Source organism: Vombatus ursinus, unplaced genomic scaffold (assembly GCF_900497805.2).
Source record: "Vombatus ursinus unplaced genomic scaffold, bare-nosed wombat genome assembly UNPS02014403.1, whole genome shotgun sequence".
NCBI lineage: Eukaryota > Metazoa > Chordata > Mammalia > Diprotodontia > Vombatidae > Vombatus > Vombatus ursinus.
In genome coordinates this window covers 331,298-356,843 of record NW_020954181.1, presented here as the reverse complement: position 1 = coordinate 356,843, position 25,546 = coordinate 331,298, and the positions used below count along the sequence as shown (strand labels likewise).

General features: G+C 36.5%; 1 protein-coding gene across 2 annotated transcripts in view; it reads right to left on the bottom strand.

Annotated features, from left to right (window-relative positions):
* The window catches only part of PPHLN1 (periphilin 1), a 167,325-nt gene extending 141,791 nt beyond the window's left edge, over nucleotides 1–25,534 (bottom strand). For both annotated transcript variants that reach the window (XM_027861041.1, XM_027861040.1), the window contains exons 1-3: nucleotides 25,420–25,534; nucleotides 19,872–19,899; nucleotides 18,618–18,709 (exon numbers count right to left, since the gene is read on the bottom strand). In XM_027861041.1, the coding sequence (XP_027716842.1) occupies nucleotides 18,618–18,709; nucleotide 19,872 (93 nt within the window). In that variant the 5' untranslated portion in view covers nucleotides 19,873–19,899; nucleotides 25,420–25,534. The remainder of the gene's footprint in view (nucleotides 1–18,617; nucleotides 18,710–19,871; nucleotides 19,900–25,419) is intronic.
* Nucleotides 25,535–25,546: the final 12 nt, after the last annotated feature.

The following is a 25,546-nucleotide window of genomic DNA, read 5'->3' as shown; positions in this document are numbered from 1 at the left end:
AAACACTTTTGAGCATGAAAGGAAAGAGAGAATACAATCAATGGGGATGTGGGGGGGGGGAATAGTATGGAGAGGAACAGAGTTAGCAATAGTAACTGTAAAAAAATTTTTGAAGCAAGTTTCTCTGATAAAGGACTCATTTCTCAAACAGAGAGAACTGAGTCAAATTTATAAAAATACAAGCCATTCCCCAATTGATAAATGATCAAAAGATATGATCAGTTTTCAGATGAAGTAATCAAAGCTATCCACAGGCATATGAAAAAATACTCTAACTCACTACTGATTGGAGGAATGCAAATTAAAACAATTTTGAGGTACTACCATACCTACTAGATTGGCTAACAGGACAGAAAAGGTAAATGTTGGAGGGGATATGGGAAAAATGAGACATTAATGCACAGCTGGTGGAGTTGTAAACTGAAACTCTGTAGAGCAATTTGGAACAATGTCCAAAGGGCTATAAAATCATGCATATCCTTTGACTTAACAATACCACTACTAGGGCTGTATTCCAAAAGAGATAATAAACAAAAAGGAAAAAGATTTATATGTGCAAAAATATTGATAGCTCTTTTCTGGGGGAAAAGAATTAGAAACTGAGGGAATGCCTATCAATTGAGGAATGGCTGAACAAGTAGTGGTATGTGATTATAATGGAATATTATTATACTAGAAGAAATGATGAACAGGATGCTCTCAGAAAAACCTGGAAAGACTTGCGTGGGCTCACACAAAGTGAAATGTACTGTGTACAAAGTAACAGCAATATTGTAAGATGATCAGCTACAAATGAGTTGGCTATTCTCAGCAATAAAAGATCCAAGACAACTCTAAAGGACTATGATGAAAAATGCTATTTACCCCCAGAGAAAGAACTGATGGTGGCTGCATACAGATAAAGTTAGAGGAAAAATTAGGAAGAGAAATAAGAGTGATGCAAGAAAATCATGAAAAAAAGAGTCAATAGCTTGGTAAAGAAGATCTAAAAAAATACTGAAGAAAATAACACCTTAAAAAATAGAACAGACCAAATGGCAAAAATGGTCCAAAAAGCCAATGAGAAGAAGAATGTTTTAAAAAAGCAGAATTGGCCAAATGGAAAAGGAGGTCCAAAAGTTTACTGAAAAAAAACAAAAAACAAAAAAACAATTCCTTAAAAACTAGAATGGAGCAAATGGAAGCTAATGACTCTATGAGAAATCAAAAAATTATACAACATAACCAAAGAATGAAAAAATAGAAGACAATGTGAAATATCTCCTCAGAAAAACAACTGACCTGAAAACTGATCCAGGAGAGAAAATTTAAAAATTATTGGACTACGTGAAAGCCAAGATCAAAAAAAAGAGCCTAGATGGCATCCTTCAAGAAATTATCAACAAAAACTGCCATGATATTCTGGAAGTATAGGGTAAAACAGAAACTGAAAGAATTTACCAGTCATCTCCTAAAAGAGATCCCAAAATGAAAACTCCCAGAAACATTATGGCCACACTCCAGAGTTCCCAGCTTAGAAAGAAAATAATGCAAGCAGCCACAAAGAAACAATTCAAGTATTGTGGAACCACAATCAGGATAACACAAGATTTAGGAGCTTTTGCATTAAGGGATCAGAGGGCTGGGAATATGATATTCCAGAGGTCAAAGGAGCTAGGATTAAAACCAAGAATTACCTACCCAGCAAAACTGAATGTAATCCATGAAGGCAAAAAAAAAATATATATATATATATATATATATATATATATTCAATGACACAAAGGAATTTAATGTATTCTTGAGAAAAGACCAGAGCTAAATAGAAAAACTGACTTTCATATACAAGATTCAAGAGAAGCATAAGGTAAACAGGAAAGAGAAATCATAAGGGACTTATTAAAGTTGAACTGTTTGAATTCCTACATGGAAAGATGATATTTTTAACTCATGAAGCCTTTCTCAGTATTAGAGTAGTTGCAGGGGATATATACATAGAAAAAGAGGGCACAGGGTCAGTTGAATGTGAAGGGATGATATCTAAAAAATAAAATTAAGGGATGAGAGAGGATTATACTGGGAAAAGAAGAAAAGGCAAGGTAGAATGAGGTAAATCACCTCACTTAAAAGAGGCAAAATAAAAGTTGGTAAGAGGGGAGAAGTGAGAGGCAATGAGTGAAACCTTATTCTCATTGGAATTTGGCTTAAGGAGGGAATAACATGTATACCCAATTGGATATGGAAATCTATCTTACCCTACAGGAAAGTAGGAGGGGAAGGGAATAAAAGAAGGGGAGGATGATAGAAGGGAAGGCAGATTGGGGGAGGGGGGTAATCAGAAGCAAACCTTTTGAGGAGGGACAGGGTGAAAGGAGAGAATAGAATAAACCGGGGACAGAATAGGATGAAAGGAAAAATAGTTAGTCTTTGACAACATGACTTTTATGGAAGTGTTTTGCATGACTACACAAGTATAACCCATATCAAAGTGCTTGCCTTCACAAAGAGGGTGGGTGGGAAGGGAGGAAGGGAGAGAATTTGGAACTCAAAGTTTTAAAAATGAATGTTAAAAATTGTCTTTACAAGCCAAGATGGTGGAGTAAGAAGAAAGTCACTCTCATTCTCCCTTATAGACCTCTGAAAGCCCAGAAAATATCATCCCAGGAAAAACCCTGGAACAGCTGAATGAGCAGAAAGATAGGGTGCAGCAATATTGTAGCACAGGAAACTTGGGGGACTGATGGGAAAGGCCCCTTTCACTCTGGGGAAGGAGGAGCAATATAGAATGGGAGGCATCCCAGCAAGCTAATGGAATGACCAACCTCAGCATACCAGGGGGAGATCTTGAATCCCTGAGTGGTAGAGCAGGCAAGCACCAACACCAGGACCCCCAAGTGCCTCAGTACAGGCAGGGGAACCGGTGGACACCAGCTCAGAAAACCACCACATGCCACAGCATTCTCTGGCAGCCAAGTCTCCCGGTGTCTCAGCAAAACTCTGGGACGCATAATTCCAAGAGGTAAAGCTCCAGACTGAGACATCCTCCAGCAGCAAAACATCCCTGTGTAAGGCCCAGGTGAGCAGGAGTCAAAGAAAGGAGTGCAAGGCCCAGGTGAGCAGGTGTTCTTCAGGGGTCAGATTCTCAACCCCTACCCCTAGAGCTCCAGTGTTGCTTATTCCAGTCCAACACTAGGTAAGCTGCCAGAGCCCTATAGCCTCCAACTGGCAGCATCTGAGGCCTCAACACACAAAGCTAGTGACTAGGCTCCGGGCTCCCAACACAAGAAGCTTGGGTCAGTGCCCCCTGCTCTCCAGCAGGAGAGCTCTTTTTTTTTTTTTCTTAAAGTCAGGAAATAAGCAAACACCATGAGCAAAAAGAAACGTAAAATGACCACAGATTTTTATTATGGGGCCAGGGAAAATCAAGGTAGAAATTCAGAAGAGGACAACACTGTCAATATACCCACATCTGAAACCTCAAAAGGGAATATGAACTGGTCTCAACCCCAAAAAGCCTTCTTGGAAGAGCGCAAAAAGGATTTTAGAAGTCAAATAAGAGAGGTAGAAGAAAAATAGGGGAAAAAAATGACAGGTATGCAAGAGAGAGTCAATAGCTTGGAAAAGGAAGGACAAAAATTAACTACAGAAAACAAGTCCTGGGAGCAGGTTTCAGGGGACTGAATGACAAGCAGTAGTGGGTTCCTGTCTTCTCAGCCCACAGATGCCAGAGACAACTTAGAAGGTCAGGAGGAGCAATCTGTCAGAAGTAGGTGACAGAGAAGTGCAGGCCTGCAAGGCATGCAATACAGCCCCAGCACCAGCAAACCAGGAACAGGCCTTGGGAGTGACTGGATCAGCAGCCATAGCGGAGATAGCAGCAGTAGTGGCGACAGCTGTCATAGAGGCAGGAGCAGTCTTTGAAGCTATTAGCCCACAGATCAAATGTTTGAAAGTCACCTATATCAATTTCAGGAAGCCAAGAAGGCAGAGTAAGCAGGCTCTCACCCTCCCTTATGGACCTTGAAAAACTCAGAGAATATTGCACAAGGAAAAATCCCTAAATAGTAGAGGCAGCAGAAAGACTAGATACAGCAGTCTTTCAGCTCATGAGGCTAGGGGGATTAACAGGAAAGATTCTTCCTGCTGTGGCTAAAGGGGAACAGTACAGGAAGGGAGGTATCCCAGCAAGACAGTGGCAAGTTCCACCTCAGCAAACCAGTAACCAGGCCTTAGCGCCCAGCACAAGAAGCCTGGGACAGTGCCCCCTGTGGCCCAGAAGCAGAGATCAACTTTAAAAGTAAAAAAAAAAAAAAACAAAAGGCGAACAACATGAGCAAGAAGCAACATAGAAAAACAATGACCATAGAAAAGCATCTTGGTGACAGGAAAGATCAAAACACAAATTAAGGGGAGGATAACATTGTCAATATACCCACATCTGAAAACTCAAGAGGGGAATATGAACTGGTCTCAAGTCCAAAAAGGCTTCTTGGAAGAGCTAAAGAAAGATTTTAAAAGTCAAATAAGGGCTAAAAAGTAAAATGGGCAAAATGGAAAAAGAGGTACAAAAGTTAATTGAAGAAAACAATTCATTAAAAATTAGAATTGGGCAACTGGAAGCTAATAACTCTATGAGACATCAAGAATCAGTAAAACAAAATCAACAAGATAAAAAAAAACAGAAGAAAATGTAAAATTCCTCATTGGAAAAACAACTGACCTGGAAAATAGATCCAGGAGAGATAACTTAAGAATTATTAGTCTACCTGAAAGCCATGATGAAAAAAAGAGCCTGGACAGCATCTTTCAGGAGATCATCATGGAAAACTGTCCTGAGGTCCGAGGACCAGAGGGTAAAAATAGAATCCACTAATCATTTCCTGATAGAGATTCCAAATTGAAAATGCCAATATTGTATAGGAATATTGTAGCCAAATTCCAGAATTATCAGATCAAGGAGAAAAATCTGAAAGCAGCCAGAAAGAAGCAATTCAAATATTGTGTAACCACAGTCAGGATTACACAGGACCTTTCAGCTTCTACATTAAAACATCAAGGGCTTGGATATGATATTCCGTAAGGCAAAGGAGCTTGGATCACAACCAAGGATCAACTACCCAGCAAAACTGAGCATAATCTTTCAGGGGAGGAGATGGACATTCAACGATAGTTGACTTCCAGACTTTCCTGATGAAAAGACCAGAGCTCAATGGAAAATCTGATCTTCAATTATAAGACTCAAGATAGGCATAAAAAGGTATACCAGAAAGGGGGGAAAAAAAGTTATTCAATAAGGGTAAACTGTTTACATCCCTAAATGGGAAGATGACACTTATAACTCTTGAGAACTGTATCTTTATTACGAATATTTAGAAGGGATATACAGAGACAGCGGGGATGGGCTTAACTGATTTTGATGTGATGATAAAAAACCTAATGAAATGGTGAAAAGGAACTGTAATGGGAGAAGAGGAAAGGAGGAAGCAGAAAAGGATAAATTACATCACATGAAGAGGCACAAAGATATATTACAGTAGGGGGAAAGGAGGGAGGGAGATGAGCATTGTTTGAACTTTACTCTCATCAGATTTGGCTCAAAGAGGGAATAACATACTCAGTCAGGTATAGAAATTTAACTTGCCATATAGGCCGTAGGAGGAGAATGGGGAAAGAAGGGGGATGAGGGGATAAAAGGGATAAAAAAAGCAGTAATGGAAAAGGGAAAGAAAAGGGAGTGGGCTGATAGAAGGGAAGGCAGTTTGAGGGAGGCAGGGGTGAAAAGCAAAACTCCAGTGAGGAGGGAAAGGGAGAAAAGGAGAAAGAAAAGCATAAAGAATAAACAGAATGGAGAGAAAAGACACAGATAGTAATCATAACTGTTAATGTAAATGGGATGAAACTCTTCCATAAAACAGAAGTGGATAGCAGAATGGATTAAAAACCATAATCCTACAATATGTTGTTTACAGGAAACATATCTGAAACAGAGGGACACACACAGGCTAAAGGTAAAAGGCTGGAGTAGAATACATTATGGTTCAGTTGATGTAAAAAAAGCAGGGGTAGCAATCCCGCTCTTAGTCAAAGCAAAAGCAGAAACAGATTTATTAAAAGAAATAAGGAAGAAAACTACATCCTGTTAAAAGGCATCATAGACAATGAAGTAATATCATTACTAAATATATATGCACCAAGAGGTATAGCATGCAAATTCTTAAAGGAGAAGTTAAGAGAATTACAGGAAGAAATAGCAAAATTATACTAGTGGGGCACCTCAACCTCCCCCTCTCTGAACTAGATAAATCTAACCACAAAATAAACAAGAAAGTAAGGAGGTGAACAAAATTTTAGAAAAGTTAGATACAGTAGATCTCTGGGGAAAATTGAATGGGTATAGAAAGGAATATACTTTTTTCTCAGTGGTATATGGCACGTACACAAAAACTGACCATGTACTAGAGCATAAAAACTTTACAATCCAATGCAGAAAGTCACAAATATTAAATGTATCCTTTTCAGATCATGATGCAATAAAAATTATATGTAATAAAGGGTCATGGAAAGATAAACTAAAAATTAATTGGAAACTAAATAATCTAATCCTAAAGAATGAAAGGGTCAAACAATAAATCATAGAAACAATCAATAACTTCATCCAAGAGAATGAGAATGAGACAACATACCAAAACTTATGAGATGCAGCAAAAGCAGTTCTTAGGTAAGTGTTATATCTTTAAATGCTTACATGAATAAAACAGATAAAGAGGAGATCAATGAATTAGGCATGCAACTACAAAAACTAGAAAAAGAACAAATTAAAAATCCCCAATTAAATACCAAATTAGAAATACTGAAAACCAAAGGAGAGATTAATAAAATTGAAATTAAGAAAACTATTGAACTAATAAATAAAACTAAGAGCAGGTTTTATGAAAAAAAACAATAAAATAGACAAATCTTTGGCTAATTTAATTTAGATAAAGAAGAAAACTAAATTACCAGTATCAAAAATGAAAAGGGCGAATTCACCATCAATGAAGACGAAATTAAAATAATAATTAGGAAATATTTTGCCCAACTGTATGCCAATAAATTTGAGAATCTTAGTGAAATGGATGAATATTTTAAAAATATAAATTGCCCACATTAACGGAAGAGGAAGCAAAATACGTAAATAACCCTATTTCAGAAAAAGAAATTGAACAAGCCATCAATGAACTCCCTCAGAAAAAATCTCCAGGGCCAGATGGATTTACAAGCAAATTCTATCAAACATTTAAAGAACAATTAATTCCAATACTATGTAGACTATTTGGGAAAGCAGGTGAAGGAGTCCTACCAAATTCTTTTTAAGATACAAATATGGTCCTGATACCTAAACTGGGAAGAGTGAAAACAGAGAAAGAAAATTATAGATCAATTTCCCTAATGAATATAGATGCAAAAATTTTAAATAAAATATTAGCAAAAAGATTATAGTAACTTATTACAGGAATAATACACTATGACCAGGTAGGATTTATATGAGGAGTGCAGGGCTTGTTCAACATTAGGAAAACTTAACAGCATATTGATCATATTAACAACAAAACTAACAGAAATCACACAATTATCTCAATAGATACAGAAACAGCTTTTGACAAAATACAACATCCATTCCTATTGAAAACACTAGGGGGGACAGCTAGGTGGCGCAGTGGATAAAGCACCTGCCCTGAAGTCAGGAGGACCTGAGTTCAAATCCGGCTTCAGACCAAACACTTGACACATACTAGCTGTGTGACCTTGGGCAAGTCACTTAACCCCAATTACCTCACTTTAAAAAAAAAAAAAAAAAGGAAAACACTAGAGAACATAGAAATAAATGGAGTCTTCCTTAAAATAATAAGTAACAGCTACCTAAAATCTTCAGCAAGTATTATATGTAATGGAGACAAGCTAGAAGCATTTCCAATAAGATCAGGGGTGAAACAAGGATGTCCATTATCACCACTGTTTTTCAATATGGTACTGGAAATGTTTGCTTTAGTAATAAGAGAAGAAAAAGAAATTGAAGGTATTAGAATAGGCAAAGAAGAAACAAAGCTATCAGTCTTTGTAGATGATATGATGATATACTTAAAGAATCCCAGAGAATCAAGTAAAAAAACTACTTGATACAAATAACAACTTTAGCAAAGTTGCAGGCTTTAAAATAAACCCACATAAACCATTGGCATTTCTATATATTACCAACAAAGCCCAACAGCAAGAGACAGAAAGAGAAATTCCATTTAAAGTTACTGTAGACATTATAAAATATTTAGGAGTCTACCTGCACACAACAAATCCAAGAACTATATAAACACAATTGCAAAACACTTTCCACAGAAATAAAGTCAGATCTAAATAATTGGTAAAACATCAGTTGCTCATGGGCAGGCTGAGCTAATATAATAAAAATGACAATTCTACCTAAGTTAATTTCCTTATTCAGTGCCATACCAATCAAAATATCAAAAAATTATTTTATAGAACTAGAAAAAAATAATAACAAGATTCATCTGGAAGAACAAAAGGTCCAGAATATCAAGGGAACTAATGAAAAGAAATCATAGGGAAGGTGGCCGAGCCATTCCATATGTTAAAGTGTATTATAAATCAGCAATCATCAAAACTACTTGGTACTGGCTAAGAAACAGAGTGGTGGATCAGTGGAATAGGTTAGGTATGCAAGACACATTAGTCAATGACTATAGTAATCTACTATTTGATAAACCCAAAGACCCCAGCTTCTAGGATAAGAACTCACTATTTGACAAAAACTGCTGGGAAAACTGGAAAAGAGTTTGGCAGAAACTAGGCATAGACCGAAATCTTACAGCATATACCAAAATTAAGTCAAAATGGGTTCATGATTTAGACATAAAGGCAAACTGGGAGAGCAAGGAATGGTTTACCTGTCAGATTTATGGAGAACAGAAGAATTTATGATCAAACGAGATAGAGAACATTACAAAATGCAAAATGGATAATTTTGATTACGTTAAATTGAAAAGTTTTGCACAAAGAAAGCCAATGCAACCAAGATTAGGAGGAAAGTAGAAAATTGAGAAACAAAAAGGAAATGGATCTACATGTACAAAAATATTTATAGCAGCTCTTTTCTGGGGGAAAAGAGTTAAAAATTGAGGGGATGCACATCAATTGGAGAAATGGTCTATGTTTTCTTTTAAAACATGATTATTATGGATATGTTTTGCATGACTAGACATATGTAACATATGGAATGGCTTGCCTTCTCAATGAGGGGGGCTCGGAAGGGAGAAGGGGAGAGACTTTGGAACTCAAAGTTTTAAAAACATGTTAAAGATTTAAAAACATGTAACACATGTAATGGGGGGGAATTAAATACTAAATAAATTTTTAAAATCATCAGAAAGATACTCAAATAGATTTTAAAAATCATATATTAAAACAAAAAGTCCACAATATTTTTAAAAATATGGTAAAACAAAGTCAATACAGTAAGGAAGCAAAAGAACTACAATTGAGCTTCCCCCCTCAACAATCCTCCACAAAGATCTAGAAAAAGCTGCAGATTAAGTCCTGGTCAGGAAGCATAAGAAAAAAAATTACAAGGTGTCATTTTTTCCAAGCAAGGTAGGTAGTGAAAGATAGAAATAAAACTCTATGGGGGCAGCTAGGTGGCACAGTGAATACAGCACTGGCCCTGGAGTCCTCAGACACATAACACTTAGTAGCTGTGTGACTCTGGGCAAGTTACGTCACCCCACTGCCTTGCAAAAAATAAATAAATAAATAAATTATAAAATGCTCCATAAGAAATAAAACTCTACGGACAATGGGTAAGAGGTCACGGAATGGCAACAAAAGCATTTTAGCATGGAGTCCAGGAAAGGGAACTGATCTTTTACAGGATACAGAAATATGGGATAACTGGGAGATTAATCACACTCTACCCAGTTGAGAGATACAGATGCAAGGAAAACTAAAAGGAGACAAACCCCAGTGGATTGCAATAGGGAGAAAGGAGCAACCTCAGGCCCTTTGTTGTGCACTGAGGAAGAAGCAAATTCAGAAGCAAGTAGCAGTGTGGTTTTGATTCCTCTAGCTGAGCAAGGTGTCAGGTACAGATCACAGCAAAGTCTGAAGTTAACAATAAATTAATTAGAGCAAGTCTAGATCCTTAGACTAAAAGGAACCTGCACTTCTGTCACTGAGCAAGTAAAGCTTTGGAGCTGGTGAACAGTGGCAAAGTACAGGAGCAAACTACTGAAATGCCAACTAAGGACAAGGCAACAGGTATATTGCTCAGACTAAAAGCCAGGTCAGGACTAGCAATCAGACTTTGGTATGGATCAGAATACTTTGGCAAGACTGAGAGACTGCTGGTCCCAAGTCCTAACTGTCCGTGAGATCCTGTAATAACACAGCCCTCATCATCCCAAAAAAAGGAGCAGCAGGACACAAAAGGATAAAAGGTCAGCCCAGGTATGCCCACCAGAAATGCAAAGAGTTGTCCTAACATGAATTTATTCAAGAAGTAGGGTCAAAGACCTAGCAAAAAAATTTTTTTACATGTTCTCCTGGTGACAGGGATACTCAAGGCATAAACCCAAGAGAAGAGAACTGTTACAAAACATCTACAAGTAAATAATTAAATTAAAAAACAGAGCTCAGGCACAAGCTCAACTAGAATTTCTGGAAGAAATTTAAGAGTTAAAAGAAAGTTTAAAAATTAGTTTAGACATCAAATTTCAAGAAATGTAAAAGAAAACTGCTAGGATCTCTTAAACCCAAAAAGAAAAATGAAAAGAGAAAGAATTCACTGATCACTAGTTGAAATACTGAAACAAAAATTCCCAAGAATATTATAGCCAAAATTCAGAAGTTCAAGGTAAAAGAAAAATACAGCAAACAGGCAGGGAAAAAATTTAAGTGCTGAGGAGCCACAGTCAGGATCACAAATGATTTAGAAGGCACAATTATAAAGGTGAGAGAACCTGGAATATAATATTTCAAAAGGCAAAAAATACAGATATACAACCAAAAATAACTTACCCAGAAAAACAGAATATAATACTACAAGTGGTAAAAAATGAACCATGCTGAGCCTTTCTAATGAAAAGACCAGAGCTAAGAAGAAACTACAAAATGAAAAATTAGACTGAAGAGAAACAAGAGAATCAATGGTAAACACGAGCAAGTCATCACACAATTCTAATTAAGATTAAACATTCAAATTCTAACATGGGAAAATGAAACATGTCCCATCAGAACTATATTGTCATGGGAGCTAATAAAGGAAATTTGACCAGACAGATGTCCTAGTTGTGGATCTATTCTGCTTTAATGATCTTAAAGTAAGCATGGAAAACATGGATAAAAGGAAGAATGGTGAACACTATCTCACATAATCAAGACTTACAAGTAGAAGATTATGTAAACAAGGCAGAAGGGACAGAAGTAATAACTGACACTAAAAACTTCTTTCTCATCTAATCTTATAAAAAGAGAAAAATACACACAAATATACACAGCACTGCATTTCGGCATTTCAAGGAAACAGCAGGAAAAGGGTAGAAGAGAGGAGAAAAAAGTGAGAGAATAGATGAACAGAATTGGTTTTTTTTAGGGGGGGACTCCCAAGAAGTTAGATCTCAAAGAGGGGTTTAAAAGAAGAGGGAAAAAAATTATAGGAACCTGCAATTGGGTAGTTGTCAAGGGGAAGAGAAAGGGATAAGAAAACAGAAGCAGACTGCAACAAACCTAGGCCATTGGTGATAAGCACATTCCTTCTCTCTCACCAACTTTTTCTTTAGGAATGGGATAGGGGAAAAAATAGAAAGAAAAGTTAAAGAGAAAAAACAGAGGAGAAAACACAATTAACAATAATAATTGCGAATATGAATGGAATGAACTCACTCAAAAAAGAGAAAAGAGCAAAAAAAGATTAGAAAAGAGAATCTAATAATATGGTGATCATAAGAAATACATCAGAACCATAAACATTCCCATAGAACTAGAAGAAGGAGCTAGAGCACAATCTATCAAGATTAAATTGAAACAAAAAAAGTAGAGGTAACTATCATGATTTAAGACAAAGCAACGGCAAAATTAGACTAAATTAAGAGAAAAAGAACTAAATTTTGCTGAAAGGTACCATAGAGAGAGAATTAATGTCAACACTAAACACATGCACCTAATGGAATAGCATTTAAATTAGTAGAGGAAAAGGTTAAAGAGGTACAGATAGTAAAAGTGTTTGTTGTCCTTCACTCATTAAGAGGACCAAAATGACATCACTCTGTACACTAGGCACAGTGTGCATGACTGTGGGTAATCATATCAACATGAGCTCAGGAGGCTCTACCACAGGTCAGGCACAAATAGTCCATAAGAACATTTGGAATGGACATGTCTCAAAATTTGCACATCTCACATTCCTTTTGAGCTACTGCAATTCGGCTTTGCACACAGAGTTCAGCACCATCTTTGATGTAGGCATGCCATGCTGTGCAATTCAGTGCCAGTGTCTACCATATCTCATAATCGATTCCAAAGTTCTTCAGAGAGACCTTAAGGGTAATTTTCTACCTCTTCTTCTGACCTCCATGTGTGTGCTTACCTTCTGTAAGTTCTCCATAAAATAGTCTTTCAGACATTTGGCATTTGAACAAAGTGGCCAGCCCATCTGATTTGTGCTCTCTATAGCAGAGTTTGAATGTTTGGCAATTTAGTTAAAGAAAGGACTTCTGTGTCCAACACCTTATTTTACCAAGTGATCTTCAGACTCTTCCTAAGACAATCCAAATGAGAACAATTCAGTTTCCTGGCATGGCACTGGTAGACTCTCGAGGTTTCACAGGCATACAACAATGAGGTCAACAAAACATCTCTGTAGTTCTTCAGTTTGGTAGGCAGCCTTACACCACTTCTCTCCCACACTTGCCTTTGAAGCATCCCAAATACCGAGCTAACTCCGGTAATGCATCATCTATGTGTACAGCCCTGGAGAGTTTACTGTCAAAGTAAGTGAACTCATCCACAGCATTCAAAATTTCTCCATCTGCTATAATCAACATCCAAAATGTGGATGGTGTGGTGCTAGCTGGTAGAGAACCTGCTTTCTTGGTGTTGTTAGGCCAAATTAGCACAAGCAGCAGAGAACTGACCTCAGCCTCAGAGGCTACACTGAGTGAACAATCATCTGCAAACTAAAAATCATGTACCAACTCTCCCTTCACTCTAGTTTTGGCTTGCTGCCTTTTCAAGTTAAATAATTTACCATCAGTGTAGCAGCTGACCTTGATGCCATTTTCATCTTCAATGAAAGTGTCCAACAACACCGCTGAACACAAAATGATAAAAAGTATGAGAGCAAGCAAAGGACCCTACTTCATTCCACTGGTGACTGGAAAAGTACAAGAACACTGTCCATTATCCAGAACCCAAGCACGCCATCATGAAACTGACACACAATATGATGAACTTGTCAGAGCAACCAAATTTTGCCATAATTTTCCACAAGCCTTAATGACAGACAGCATCAAATTCCATCGTTAGATCAACAAGCATTGTGTACAGACCTCTGTTCTGCTCCTAGCATTTCTCCTGGAGTTGTCAGGCAGCAAACACCATATCCACCATTCTTCAGCCCTTTCTGAAGCCATGCTAGCTCTCAGATAAATGACCATCTTCTAGGTGAAGGATCAGTCCATTAAGGAGGATTCTTGTAAAAATTTTGCCAGCTATGGCTAAGAGACCCTGCTGATTAAAAAGGCCAAGGTCTCCCACTGCATCCTGGGCATCTCCAGTCATCCTGAACGATACCTGGTCACTGGACCCAGATGGCTCTGGAGGAGAAAATGTGGCTGGTAACTTTGCACAGCCCTCCCTCACTCAAATCAAAGTCAATTGCAAGTCATGTCATTATCTCCCTGATGTCATGGTCCTCTTCAAGAACAAAGTACAAACCACACAGATCTGGGAGGGGAAGACCCTCAGACTTTCTGGCCAAAACAGAAACAATTGTTATTTACATTCATTCTGAGCCAATCAGGACCCAAGCTGTGACCAAGCAGGGCTTGGTCTGGGACCAGAGTGATTTGGGGTTAAGGCTGCTCTTTAAGAGAAAAAACAAAAGAAAACAGAACAAGTTTCAGAGATTAAAGTTTACGTTCCCTTTGAGCTAAGTATCAGTAGAAAAGGGTATGAAAAAGAGATCTAAAAACTTAAAGAAGAAAATAACTCCTTGAAAACCAGAATTAGGCAAGGGAAAGCTAATACTTTTATAAGACACCAAGAAATAATAAAACAAAATCAAAAGAATGAAAATTCGGGAGACAATGAGAAACATCTCATTAGAAAAACAAGAGACCTAGAAACCAAATCAAGGAGAGACAACATAAGGACTGCTGGACTACCTGAAAGTTACAATCAAAAAAAGAATCTTGATACAATATTACAAGAAATTATTTAGGAAAATCGCCCTTAAGTTTTAGAACAAAAAGACTAAGTAGAAATAGAAAAAATCCACAAATCACCACCTGAAAGAGATTCCAGAAGGAAATATCATAGCCAAGTTTCAAAGCTCCTAGGTTAAAGAGAAAATATTACAAACAACAAGGAAAAAAAATTTAAATACTGCAAAGCTATAATCAGGATCATCACACAAGACCTAGCAGCTTCTACATTAAAAAACCATAGGTCTTGCAACATTATATTTCAAAGAACAAAACAGCTGTGGTTGCCACCAAAAATAACTTACCCAGTAAAGTTGAGTATAATCCTCAATTTTTTTTTAAATGGACATTTAATGTACTAAAAGACTTTCAGGTATTATAACAAAAAGACCAAAACTCAATGGTCATATAAGATTCAGGAGAAACATAAGGTAAACATTAAAGACCAATTATAAGGGCCTCAATAAGATCAAACTGTTTACTTCTTACATATGAAACTGTTATCGATTCTCTTAAGACTGTCATCATTACTTGGGTAGTTTGAAAGAAGGACCTGGACTGAGCTAAATACGATGGGGTGATTCTAAAAAAAAAAAAACTGGGTAGGGAAAGGTTAAAAGGAGCAACTATGTCACATAAAAAAGGCATGAAAGGAAGAACTGATACAGAGGAAACAGGTTAGAGTGGAGGGCTGGTAGTGCTGAAACCTTACTCTCATCAGAATTGGGTTAAAGAAGGAACAACATATACATATAGAAGGGTTATTTTTAAAAGCCTTCTAAATTTATAAAGAAGTAAGAGGATGCAGGAGATGACCTTGGCATTTTTGGTGTCTGACCAAGCTCTAAATGCTCCACAGCACCTGCTATAGCTGCCTTCATGACTGTTCAAACAAACTGTTGTTTTCATCCACCTCTTCTGCCAAGGGAAGTCTTCACATGCTTGGGATAGATACCTCCCTAAGTCACTAGAGAGTCTGAGACCTCCTCAGTTATCCTCAACTTGGTTTAGCCTATTTGCCAAAACAGTTTACCAGAATGTGGCTGCTATGTATGCTATAGCTTCTTGGAGCCACAGGTGAGAGTTGGGAGAATCAGGTGGACCCCAAAGCAGAAAGCAGCTCTAAAACATCACAGCAGTTCTCACACCAGAGGTACTAGTCTTCCCCAAGCATCCTATACCCCAGCTAGTAAAACTGTAATAGTGGAGAACTTCAACTTACCTCTCTTAAACTTAGACAAATGAAAACAAAAAAGAAACAAGAAATAAGGTAAGGTGTTGAATAGAATTTCTGAAAATGATAGACTTCAGAAAATTTTCAAACATGAATAAGAAAACAGTCATATTTCTCAGCTCTTTATGGCACCTTTACAAAAACTGACCATGAATTAGGAACCTTACAAACAAATGTCTAAAGCAAAAATACTAAACATCTTTTATGGACCACAAATACAACAAAAATAATACTGGAAAAAATGGACTTACAAGCAAAAATTAAAAATTATTGGAGACTAAATCCTAAAGAACATATGGATCAAAAAACCAAAGAAACAATTGATAATTTCATTAAAGATAAGGGCAACAATAAGACAACACGCTAAAGTTTTAGAGATGCCACCAAAAGAGTCTTTAGGGGAAATGTGTGTATACGTGTGTGTGTGGATATATATATGTGTGTGTGGATACACATATATATATGTATATATGTATATATATATACATATATGATTGTATGTACATATATACATAAAACACTTTAATCAATAAAAGAGAGAAGATCAACAAATTCATATGCAACTAAATAATTAGAAAAGCTAATGTTTTAAATCCCAATTAAGAACCAAATGAAAAATACTGAAAATTGGAGATTAGCAAAACTGAAAAGAAAACTTAAAAAAAAAAAATCAATAAATAAAAGCCACTTTAGGGGCAGCTAGGTGGCGCAGTGGATAGAACACTGGCCCTGGATTCAGGAGGACCTTAGTTCAAATCCGGCCTCAGACACAAAACACTTACTAGCTGTGTGACCCTAGGCAAGTCACTTAACCCCATTGCCTAATCAAAAAAAAAAAAGCTAGTTTACTGGAAATACAATAAAAAGAATGCCAAAAATAATAACTAGGGTATGTAATTTTTAAAAAGAATATCAAATTAACTATATCTAAAATAAAAAGTGAACACACAACCATTGCAGTAACAAAAATTATTAGAAACTATATCATTATTACATCAGAGACTATTTCAATATACGAATAAAACTTATAATCTAAATGAAATACATGCATATTTTACAAAAATAAAAACACTCAAATTAACAAGAAAGAGGACTTAAATATCCTAATCTCAGAAAAATATATTGAACAATGCAAAAATGAGTTACAAAGGAAAAAACATTAGGAAAAGATGGAATTACAAGCAAATTCTATCAGATGTATGAAGAACAATTAATTCTAATACTATAAAAGTCTAATTTCTTTCACATAACAGCCAGCACTTCCATTTCTTACAGACAGCTATAGTGGACACTCTTCAGCTTATCAATATCTTCCAAAAATATGGAGTTTAGATATGATGGCAATATTCCGGACGTGGTCTGACCAAGATAGAAAACAACGAGACTATCAATCCCCTAGCCCTGGACACCATTCCTTTCTCAATGTAGCCCAAGATTGAAGTTGCTTTCTTGGCTGCCACACTACTTCAGATCATTTGCACAGCTTTCAGTACATTGAAAATCTCACATCTTTTTCAGGCAAAATGCTGTGGAACAACACCTACTTAATTTTATATTTGTGTGGTTGATTTCTGGAACCCAAGTGTAAGATTTTGTATTTATCTCTATTAAAATATGTCTTATTAGCCTGCATCTAATATTCTAGATTATCAAGATATTTTTGAAGACTAGATGTTAACTTCTAGAGTAAAATCCTGAAAGATGTTAGCTATCTATCACAGCTTTGTGACTTCTGGAAATCTGATAGACATGTCATCTATTCCATTATCCATGTCAGTGACAAAAATGTTAATTGATACAGGGCAATCACATAGCCTGAGAGCATCCTACTGGAAACCTCCTTCTAAGATGACAAAAACAAACAAAAATAAGTTAAGGACTACTCTTTTAGGTCCAGGCATTCAACTAACTCAGAATTTGCCTAATGGAACTACCATCTAACCATTTTTGTCCAAATGAATCACATCTGAAAAATATTTTGTTAAAGTCTAGGTAAAAGACAAATGATTATTTCTCTCATATTAATAACCAATTATTAAATTAGGATGAAGATTTTCCCTTATTTCCTCATTCAGAAACCAGCCCCCTGTAGGTTATTCAATCAGTCTCTGATGGATGAGATTGCCCAAATCCAAAGGCCACATGCTTTTGATCCTTCATGGGACCCCCAAGAAGAAGACCTTACAAAGAGAAACTTATCTAGGCAGAATTCTTATCCCACCATCATTTATTGTTCATGGATTGGCTAGACACGGATACCTTTGTCCAGATAGCTGGAGGTAGCTGAGCATCATCATGTCCTCAGCAGGAAGAGCTGAAAGGTCTTTAGCCCACCTCCTTAACTCTCACTAGTTGTTAACCAATCAGAGTTTATTTCCACCCTCAGGTACAAGCCATTTTCCAAAGGCATTCAACGTTCCCCAAGGTTCGCCTTTGATTTCCAAGAGTGACACTGACGTTATTTAATTAAATATTTGCTAGTCATAATTAAAAAATTGATTATTAGTTACCCAGAAAATCTGTGTCTCAGAAAATTTCATTTGTCACACTGGGCAAGATATAACCTCTCCAAATGTCAGTTTTCTACTCTGTAAAATGGAAATAGTACTACTTACACAACCTGTCTCACAGCACAACTATGATGAAAACACTCTGGAAACTTTGAAGGATTATACAAACATAATTCATTGATACTATCTCTAGTGCTCACATTCACACTACATGAAAGACATCTATGCTTTATGTTTGATTGCCTTATTTCCAATGGAAAAGTAAGCAAATAATACCTATTATCCAACTAGTATTTTAAGAGTTTTTTAATCCCATGGAATTTTACTACTTTGTTTTCTTTGAAAAGTAAAGTAATAATTTTAATGATAGTCTATTAAAAATTCCAAAAGTTATTTTGTGTTGTTCTATTTATAAAAGCAACTAACCTCAGGATGACTTCTAGGAGGTAAGCGTTCTCTTGGAAGTCTGTCATACTCATAGCGTCCTTCAGACCACATATCATCTCTTCTATATGCCACTAAGGAATAAAAAACAAAAAAAGAACCACTGAATCATAATTTGTATACTTACTAGTATAAACTAATTAATAAACTCCTTAGCCTAACAGTCAAAGCCCTTTACTTTTCCAATTTTTATACAACCCCTTTAAACATCTGATGACTCAGTCAAATTGGACTACTCAACCAATACTCCTGTACAACCCTATACCACCTTTGTAAGTGTGCTTACTCATTAAATGTGCCTCATTCAACCATCTGATTGCTTGAGTCCTCCCCATCTTTCAATTTTCAGATACACTGTTAGCACTTGCCATAAAACTTTCCTTGATGCTCTCAAACTGATATAATCCACAAGCCTTGCACAAACCAATGCATAATCACATTTTATTCTGTATTACAATTATTTGCATATTTGCCTTCTTTTTCTTGCTAGATTGTTAACTTTAGGGCAGCAGTTATTTGTTAGTCATTCATTTATGCCCTCCTTATTCTCCCACCCCCCAGCCAGTACAGAACTTTACAAAGGGTCTATGTTTTTACACTGTATTTATTGGAACAGAGGCAATGCTTCCCCCTCTCCCCCCAAAAATGTGGTTTGAATAAAGAAAACTTAAGTGAAGTCTATAATCAATGTGATTTATTAATGTATGTTCATGTAAATATGTGTATTTTTGTTTTCCAAGAGATATTGTTTTAAGGGTATGAGGGATATTGGGTGAGAAGTATATATTTGGTCTAAAATAGTAAAACAGAGTGGTCTAAATAGAGTGAGTCTCTGAAAGGAAAGTGGGTTTCTCTAATACGAAGATCAGTCAAATAGTTTCCCTTCTCTATCCAAAAATTTTGGAGAAAATTTAAACTTCAAAAATAGCTTTTTTTTTTGAAGTGGGAAGATTATGAAAACATTTATGCTATAACTTTTTAAAGTAAACATCAATAAGACTTAAAATAAGCCTATATTACCAGATTGCACACCATCTTGGGGAGGAAGGAGAGGAGTGACGAGGAGAAAATTCAGAACTCAAAATCTTATAGAAGTGAATGTCGAAAAAGAAAAAAACTTAAAATAATCCTGTATCTTTGGATGAAATAATAATTAATTTGATATGACTAAAAATGACTTAAAAATGAATTTGGCTAATCTATCACCCATCCCTCCAAATAAATAAGGGCACTTACTTGTATTTTTTCAGGAATCAACGAACTCCTATAGAGGAGGGAAAAAGTACAGATTTAAACCACTGTTTCTATACAAAGAATTAAACAGTTAATGCAAGATAAAAGTCACAAATATGTATACCATAAACTCCACAGCATTAAAAATATAAGGCAGGATTCTGGGCCTAGGAAGCCATTTATAATGAAAATGAATGAGAAATAAAATTAATGAAATGAATAAAAGGTTTTATAAAATTTAAGGACATATTTAAAAATTTCAACCATATTAAATATTGTCCTTTTTATCAAAGTTAAATGTCATCTTAATATATTCAACTTCAAATAAGTCATGCTAATATTTCCTATCACTAAACATATTCAAGACAAAAAATAATTCCATGGCAATATTACAAAATTAACCAATTAACTTTACACCTCCCTCACTTTTATATTTTTGAATACAGAATTGGCCTTAGCAGATAAATTATTTCATTCCATGGCTTTACAAAACATTATAAATTTCCTTTCAATAGTCAATAAACATTTATTAAGCATCTACTATGCACAAGGCACTGCAGTAAGCACTGGGGATACAAAAAGAAAAACAGTCTGCCCTCAAGGAATTAACAATCTAATGGGGAGGGGTGGAGAAAAAGCACAAAAACAAACTGAAAAGGAAGGGATAGAGAAGGTACCCACTGCAGGAAAGTCAAATGATGATTTACCAACTAAAAATGGCCACATAAAAATATGTTTGAGATGACTAAATAAGAGAAATGGGAATCAAAACAACTCGAGTTTTTAATCACCTACCAAAATGGCAAAAGTGAAAAAAATAAAGAAAAATCAATGTTGGAAGGGCTGTAGTAAGAGAAAGCATACTGATGTATCAGGTTGAAACTGTGAAGTGGTCCAGCTATTCTGGGTTTTAATTTGGAATCGTGCAAGAAAAACAACTGAACTGTCCATACTATCTTACACAGCAATAACATTAGTGGACAAATACCTCAAGAAAGTCAAAGAAAGAAAGAAAGAAAATGAACAACAAAATATTTGTAGATGTAGCAAAAACTTTAAAGAAAGTTTTACATCAAGGGCAAATGGTGGAAAACACTATAGCATATAAATACAATATAATATTACACAGTGAGAAAGAATAAATTAGGAATCTAGGAAAGAATTGTATGGTCTGGCACAAAGCGAAGAAATAAGCAGACAAAAGAGAAGAATATACACAACTACAACCACATCAATAAATTAGAGAAACATAAAATTTAAGAGTGGTTCTTTTATGTCTTAATGAGTTTAAGAAAAGAATGGAAAGAGAAATACATGGGGAGGGACAGGAAGCAGGGATTTACAGAAAATTACTTCACATAATTAGGATACCCGAGTAAACACCTATAAACAAGGAGAAGGAGGTGATGGGACCAGGTGACACCTGAACCTCACTCTCATCTAAACTGGTTTAAAAAGGAAGAATACATACCCCAGCATACACATACACATGCATGCACACACTCACACACATACAGAAATACATTTCATTCGATAAAAAAAAGAAAGAAAAGAGGAGAGGGGGAGTGGAAATTGGAGGGAGGGATCAATACTAAAGAAAATAAGAAATAAGGACGTACCCAAAAACTCTGAGGTGGTAAAGATTGTGAATCTTAGGGGGTCCACATAAATTAGAAAATGGATAAACAAGTATTCCAATCATATATGAATGTGATAGAATACTATCATGTTGTAGAAAATTAAATACTTATATCAGCTGATAGAGTGAAGTGAATAGAACCAGGAGAACAATTTATACAATGACATCCATATGATAAAGGCAAACAACTTGAAAGGAATTAGGAGCTCATATCAAGTACAATGACCAACTATTATTCCAGAGGACTAATGATGAAACAGGTTTCTACCTATTGATAAGAGAGATAAAAGACTCATGGTGCAGAATGAAACAAATATATATATTTTTTGACACGGCCAATGTAGATATTTGTTTTGATTTATTATACATGTCGGTAATGAGGTTTGTTTTTCTTTAGTTCTCAAATTAGGGAGGGAAATTTGGGGTCAAGGTGAAAACTGAAAAGGCAGATTTTTGTTGATTGAAAAATACATATGTATGTACTAGTATGCATACATTCATACACACACACACCCCACATATTTTTTAAAAAGTCTGAGATCCTCCCCTGCAAAATTCCTACAAAAGATCCATAAAATGCTGAATCCTAATGTGAAAATCCAAGAAAAACTTAACAGTGAATCATTTTTCCAGCCCAGGTCAGCACAGGGAGACAGAGAGAGGTGTGAGGACACAGGTCTGGACAGGGTCATGCTACAGGCAAAGTATGTCAGTACAGGCAAGAGTACAAGTGTCACCTGGCATCTCAGTTGCTTACTATCCAGTTTCAGTGGTCAGATCCAGAAGACTGAGGAGATCTGTGCTCACAAGTGGTGTTCTCGTAAAAATGAGCAGCAGTGGAAGGAACAGGTTCATTACCACACAGCAGCAGTGTGACCAAGACCTCCAGAGGAAAACAGTCTCACTTTCAGGTTCTAGTCCAATCTGAAGCCTGCAAAGGAATAACTAGGGCATGCTGACAGTGGCTAAGTCCAGCATCAGTCTACTCTTGTTTAAATCCAAACCCAAGTTATGAACTTGCAGAGTTCAAACCAAAAAGGCAGCAATCAGACTTCACCCTGGATCAGACAACTCTGAGAGAACTCAATATCTCCAAGAAAGCAGCAACAAGATCAGCCCAGCAAACTTTCCCTTCTGAACTGCAGAGCCCAGCCTTAATATCATCTGAAGTCAGGAAGTAAGATGGAAGAATGAGCAAACAAAAAAAGAATTCCAGCATAAGGAACTATTATGGTAGCAGGGATGCTCAATACACAAACGAAGAAGAGAGTGACTCTAAAACATCTACAAGCAATGCTTCAGAGAAAAACAGATTGGGCACAAACGCAATAAGAATTTAAGGGAAAGATGAAACAAGAGTTTGAAAGAGTTAAATTTTTTTTTTCAATTGAGCATGATCACTTGAGAAAAAAAATGGAAAGAAATGAGTTATGGAAGAAAGAATTAGAAAGAGAATTAACAGCCTGCCATAAGAGGTACAAAATATTGCCCACACAACAAACTCACTGAAAATCAGAACAGACCAAACAGAAGCTATTATTTCCATGAGATATCAAGAAACATTCTAAGTCAAAAGGCTAGGAAAAAAATAGAAAAAAATATCACAGCAAAAACAACTGAGCTAAAAAACATACTGAGGAGAAAAACTTGAATAATCATTAGACTATTTCAATGCCATGACTGAAAGAGCCTTAGCATAATATTTCAAGAAATCTAAGAAAACTGTCCAGATCTCTTAGAACCAGAAAGTAAAGTGGAAATATGAAGAATCCACCTGTCAGCTCTTGATAGAAACCCCAACATAAAAACTCCAGGTAAAAGAAAAAATTATGTAAGCAGTCAGAAAAAATTCAAGAACCAAGGAGTCAGTCAGGAACAATTTAGCAGTCACCAATATGAAGCAGCAGACAGTGTAGCATACCATATTCCAGGTGAAAAAGGATCCACGCTTAAAGCCAAAAATAAATTACCTAGCAAAACTGAGTATAATCATACAGGCAAGAAAACTGTACTTTATAGACGACTTCTTAAAAATTCCTGATAAAAAGGCCAAAGCTCCATAGACACTTTGAAGTTCAAACACAGGAGGTAAGAGAAACATAAAAAGGTAAATACTTTTTATTAGAATAAACCGCTTACACTCAAATATGAGGAGATGATACAATGTCCCTTCTGAACCCTAACATCAAGGGTCATAGAGAGAGTCAAATTAGATTAGGCCTGGGAGTGGTTTTGTTTTGTCTTGATGATCTAATAGAAGAACAGAAAGAAAGGGGAAAAGGAATGCAGTGAAGGGGAAGGGAAAGGGAAAGGAAGGTTAGAGAAAATAATCTAACATAATTGAGATACAAAAGTATAACTCTATACAAACAAGAAAGAAGAGGTAGGGAGAGCAGCTAACACTTGAACCTCACTTTCATCAGAATTGGTCAAGGAAGGGAAGAATGGGTACAGAAATAATACATGCAATAGGGAAATACGACAGAAAGCAGAAAAGGGGTAACCAGGAGGGCAGTTTAAGAGAGGGATTAGTACTATGCAAAAGTATAAGCATTTTTATATTTCTTTTTGAGGTAGCAAAGAAGAGGAATCTGAGGAGGTACTCATAAATTTGGAGATGGCTGAACAGATTATGATATATAAATCTGATTTTGCTGTGATATAGTTGTGCTGTAAGAAATGATGAATGGGACAGTTTTTGAGAGACCTGGAAACCCTTGAAGAGTGAAACAAACAGGAGAACAATTTATACAACAACAAAATAGTAAGGACTGATTACTTTGAAAGATTTAGGAACTCTTTATCAGTCTAATGACCAACCACCATTCCAAAAGAGTAATAATGAAACATACTACCTCTCTCCTCATAGAGAAGTGAAAGATTCAGAATACAGAATGAGATGTGTGTTTATCAAGTGTGTAGATATTTTTTTCAGCCTTGTCCAACTCTTCATGACCCCATTTGGGGTTTCTTGGCAAAGATATTGGAATAGTTTGCCATTTCCTTCTGCCGCTCATTTTACTGATGAGGCAACTGAGGCAAAGTGTTAAGTGACTCACCTAGGGTCACAAAGGTAGTGTCTGTGGCCTCATTTGAACTCAGGTCTTCCTGACTTCAGACCGTGTTCTATCCATTGCCTCACCTAGCTACCCATTTGGGAAACTACACAGTGCTTTAAATAATTCTCAAGCTGTTCACTAAAGCAAAATGACGACATTTAACATCAATTATCATCCCAGTGATACTACATGGTTGCAAATCACTGAACACCACTATCTCAAAAGAATCAACTGCTAACAAAGGGCAACAAAAAGGCACCTGCTCTAATTGGGCTTCAATTTTCCCCTCTATAAAATGTGGCGGCTAGATGGCTCCGTGAGTAGACCTCTGGCTGTGGGTCAGGAAGATCTGAGAGCAAATTCGGCATCTCACTTACTAACTGTGTCACCCTGAGTAAGTCACTTAAGCTCTACTTGCCTTAGTTTCCTAAACTGTAAGATGGGAATAATATTCAGCACCTACCTCACAGGGTGAGGAATAGATAATATTTGTAAAAGTGCATGGCACATAATAGGCGCTATGCAAATATCTATTCCTTTCCCTTCTGTAAAATGAGAACTTTGGAGTACAGTTCTAACGTAATATGATTGATGTCGTGTCACCTATTCTCCTTTTGCGTTTGTTGTTAGGTTGTTTCCGTTAGTTTTTGGGGGGCGGGGGTGGGAGTGGGGGTGGGGTGGCGTTTTTTTTAAGGGGAAAAGGAAATCGTCCACCCGGGCTGGATCAAAGCTGGAGGCCCTACACCAGCCTCCCTTACTCCTAGCTCCCCAGAGGCATTCAGGCAAAGAAAGGGTTGTTACCCGCATATAGGCCTAACCTATTATCACAGAACCAGTGTAGAAAAAGACTCACCACCATCAACAAAGTTCCCCGGGGTAACCCGCCCCAGGCCGCTTCCTCCAAAAGCTGAGAATCTTCACCGCCCGCGGACTCACAGGAAACCGTAAAACAAGACTACGCTACGCCGTTTCTCCTAGAG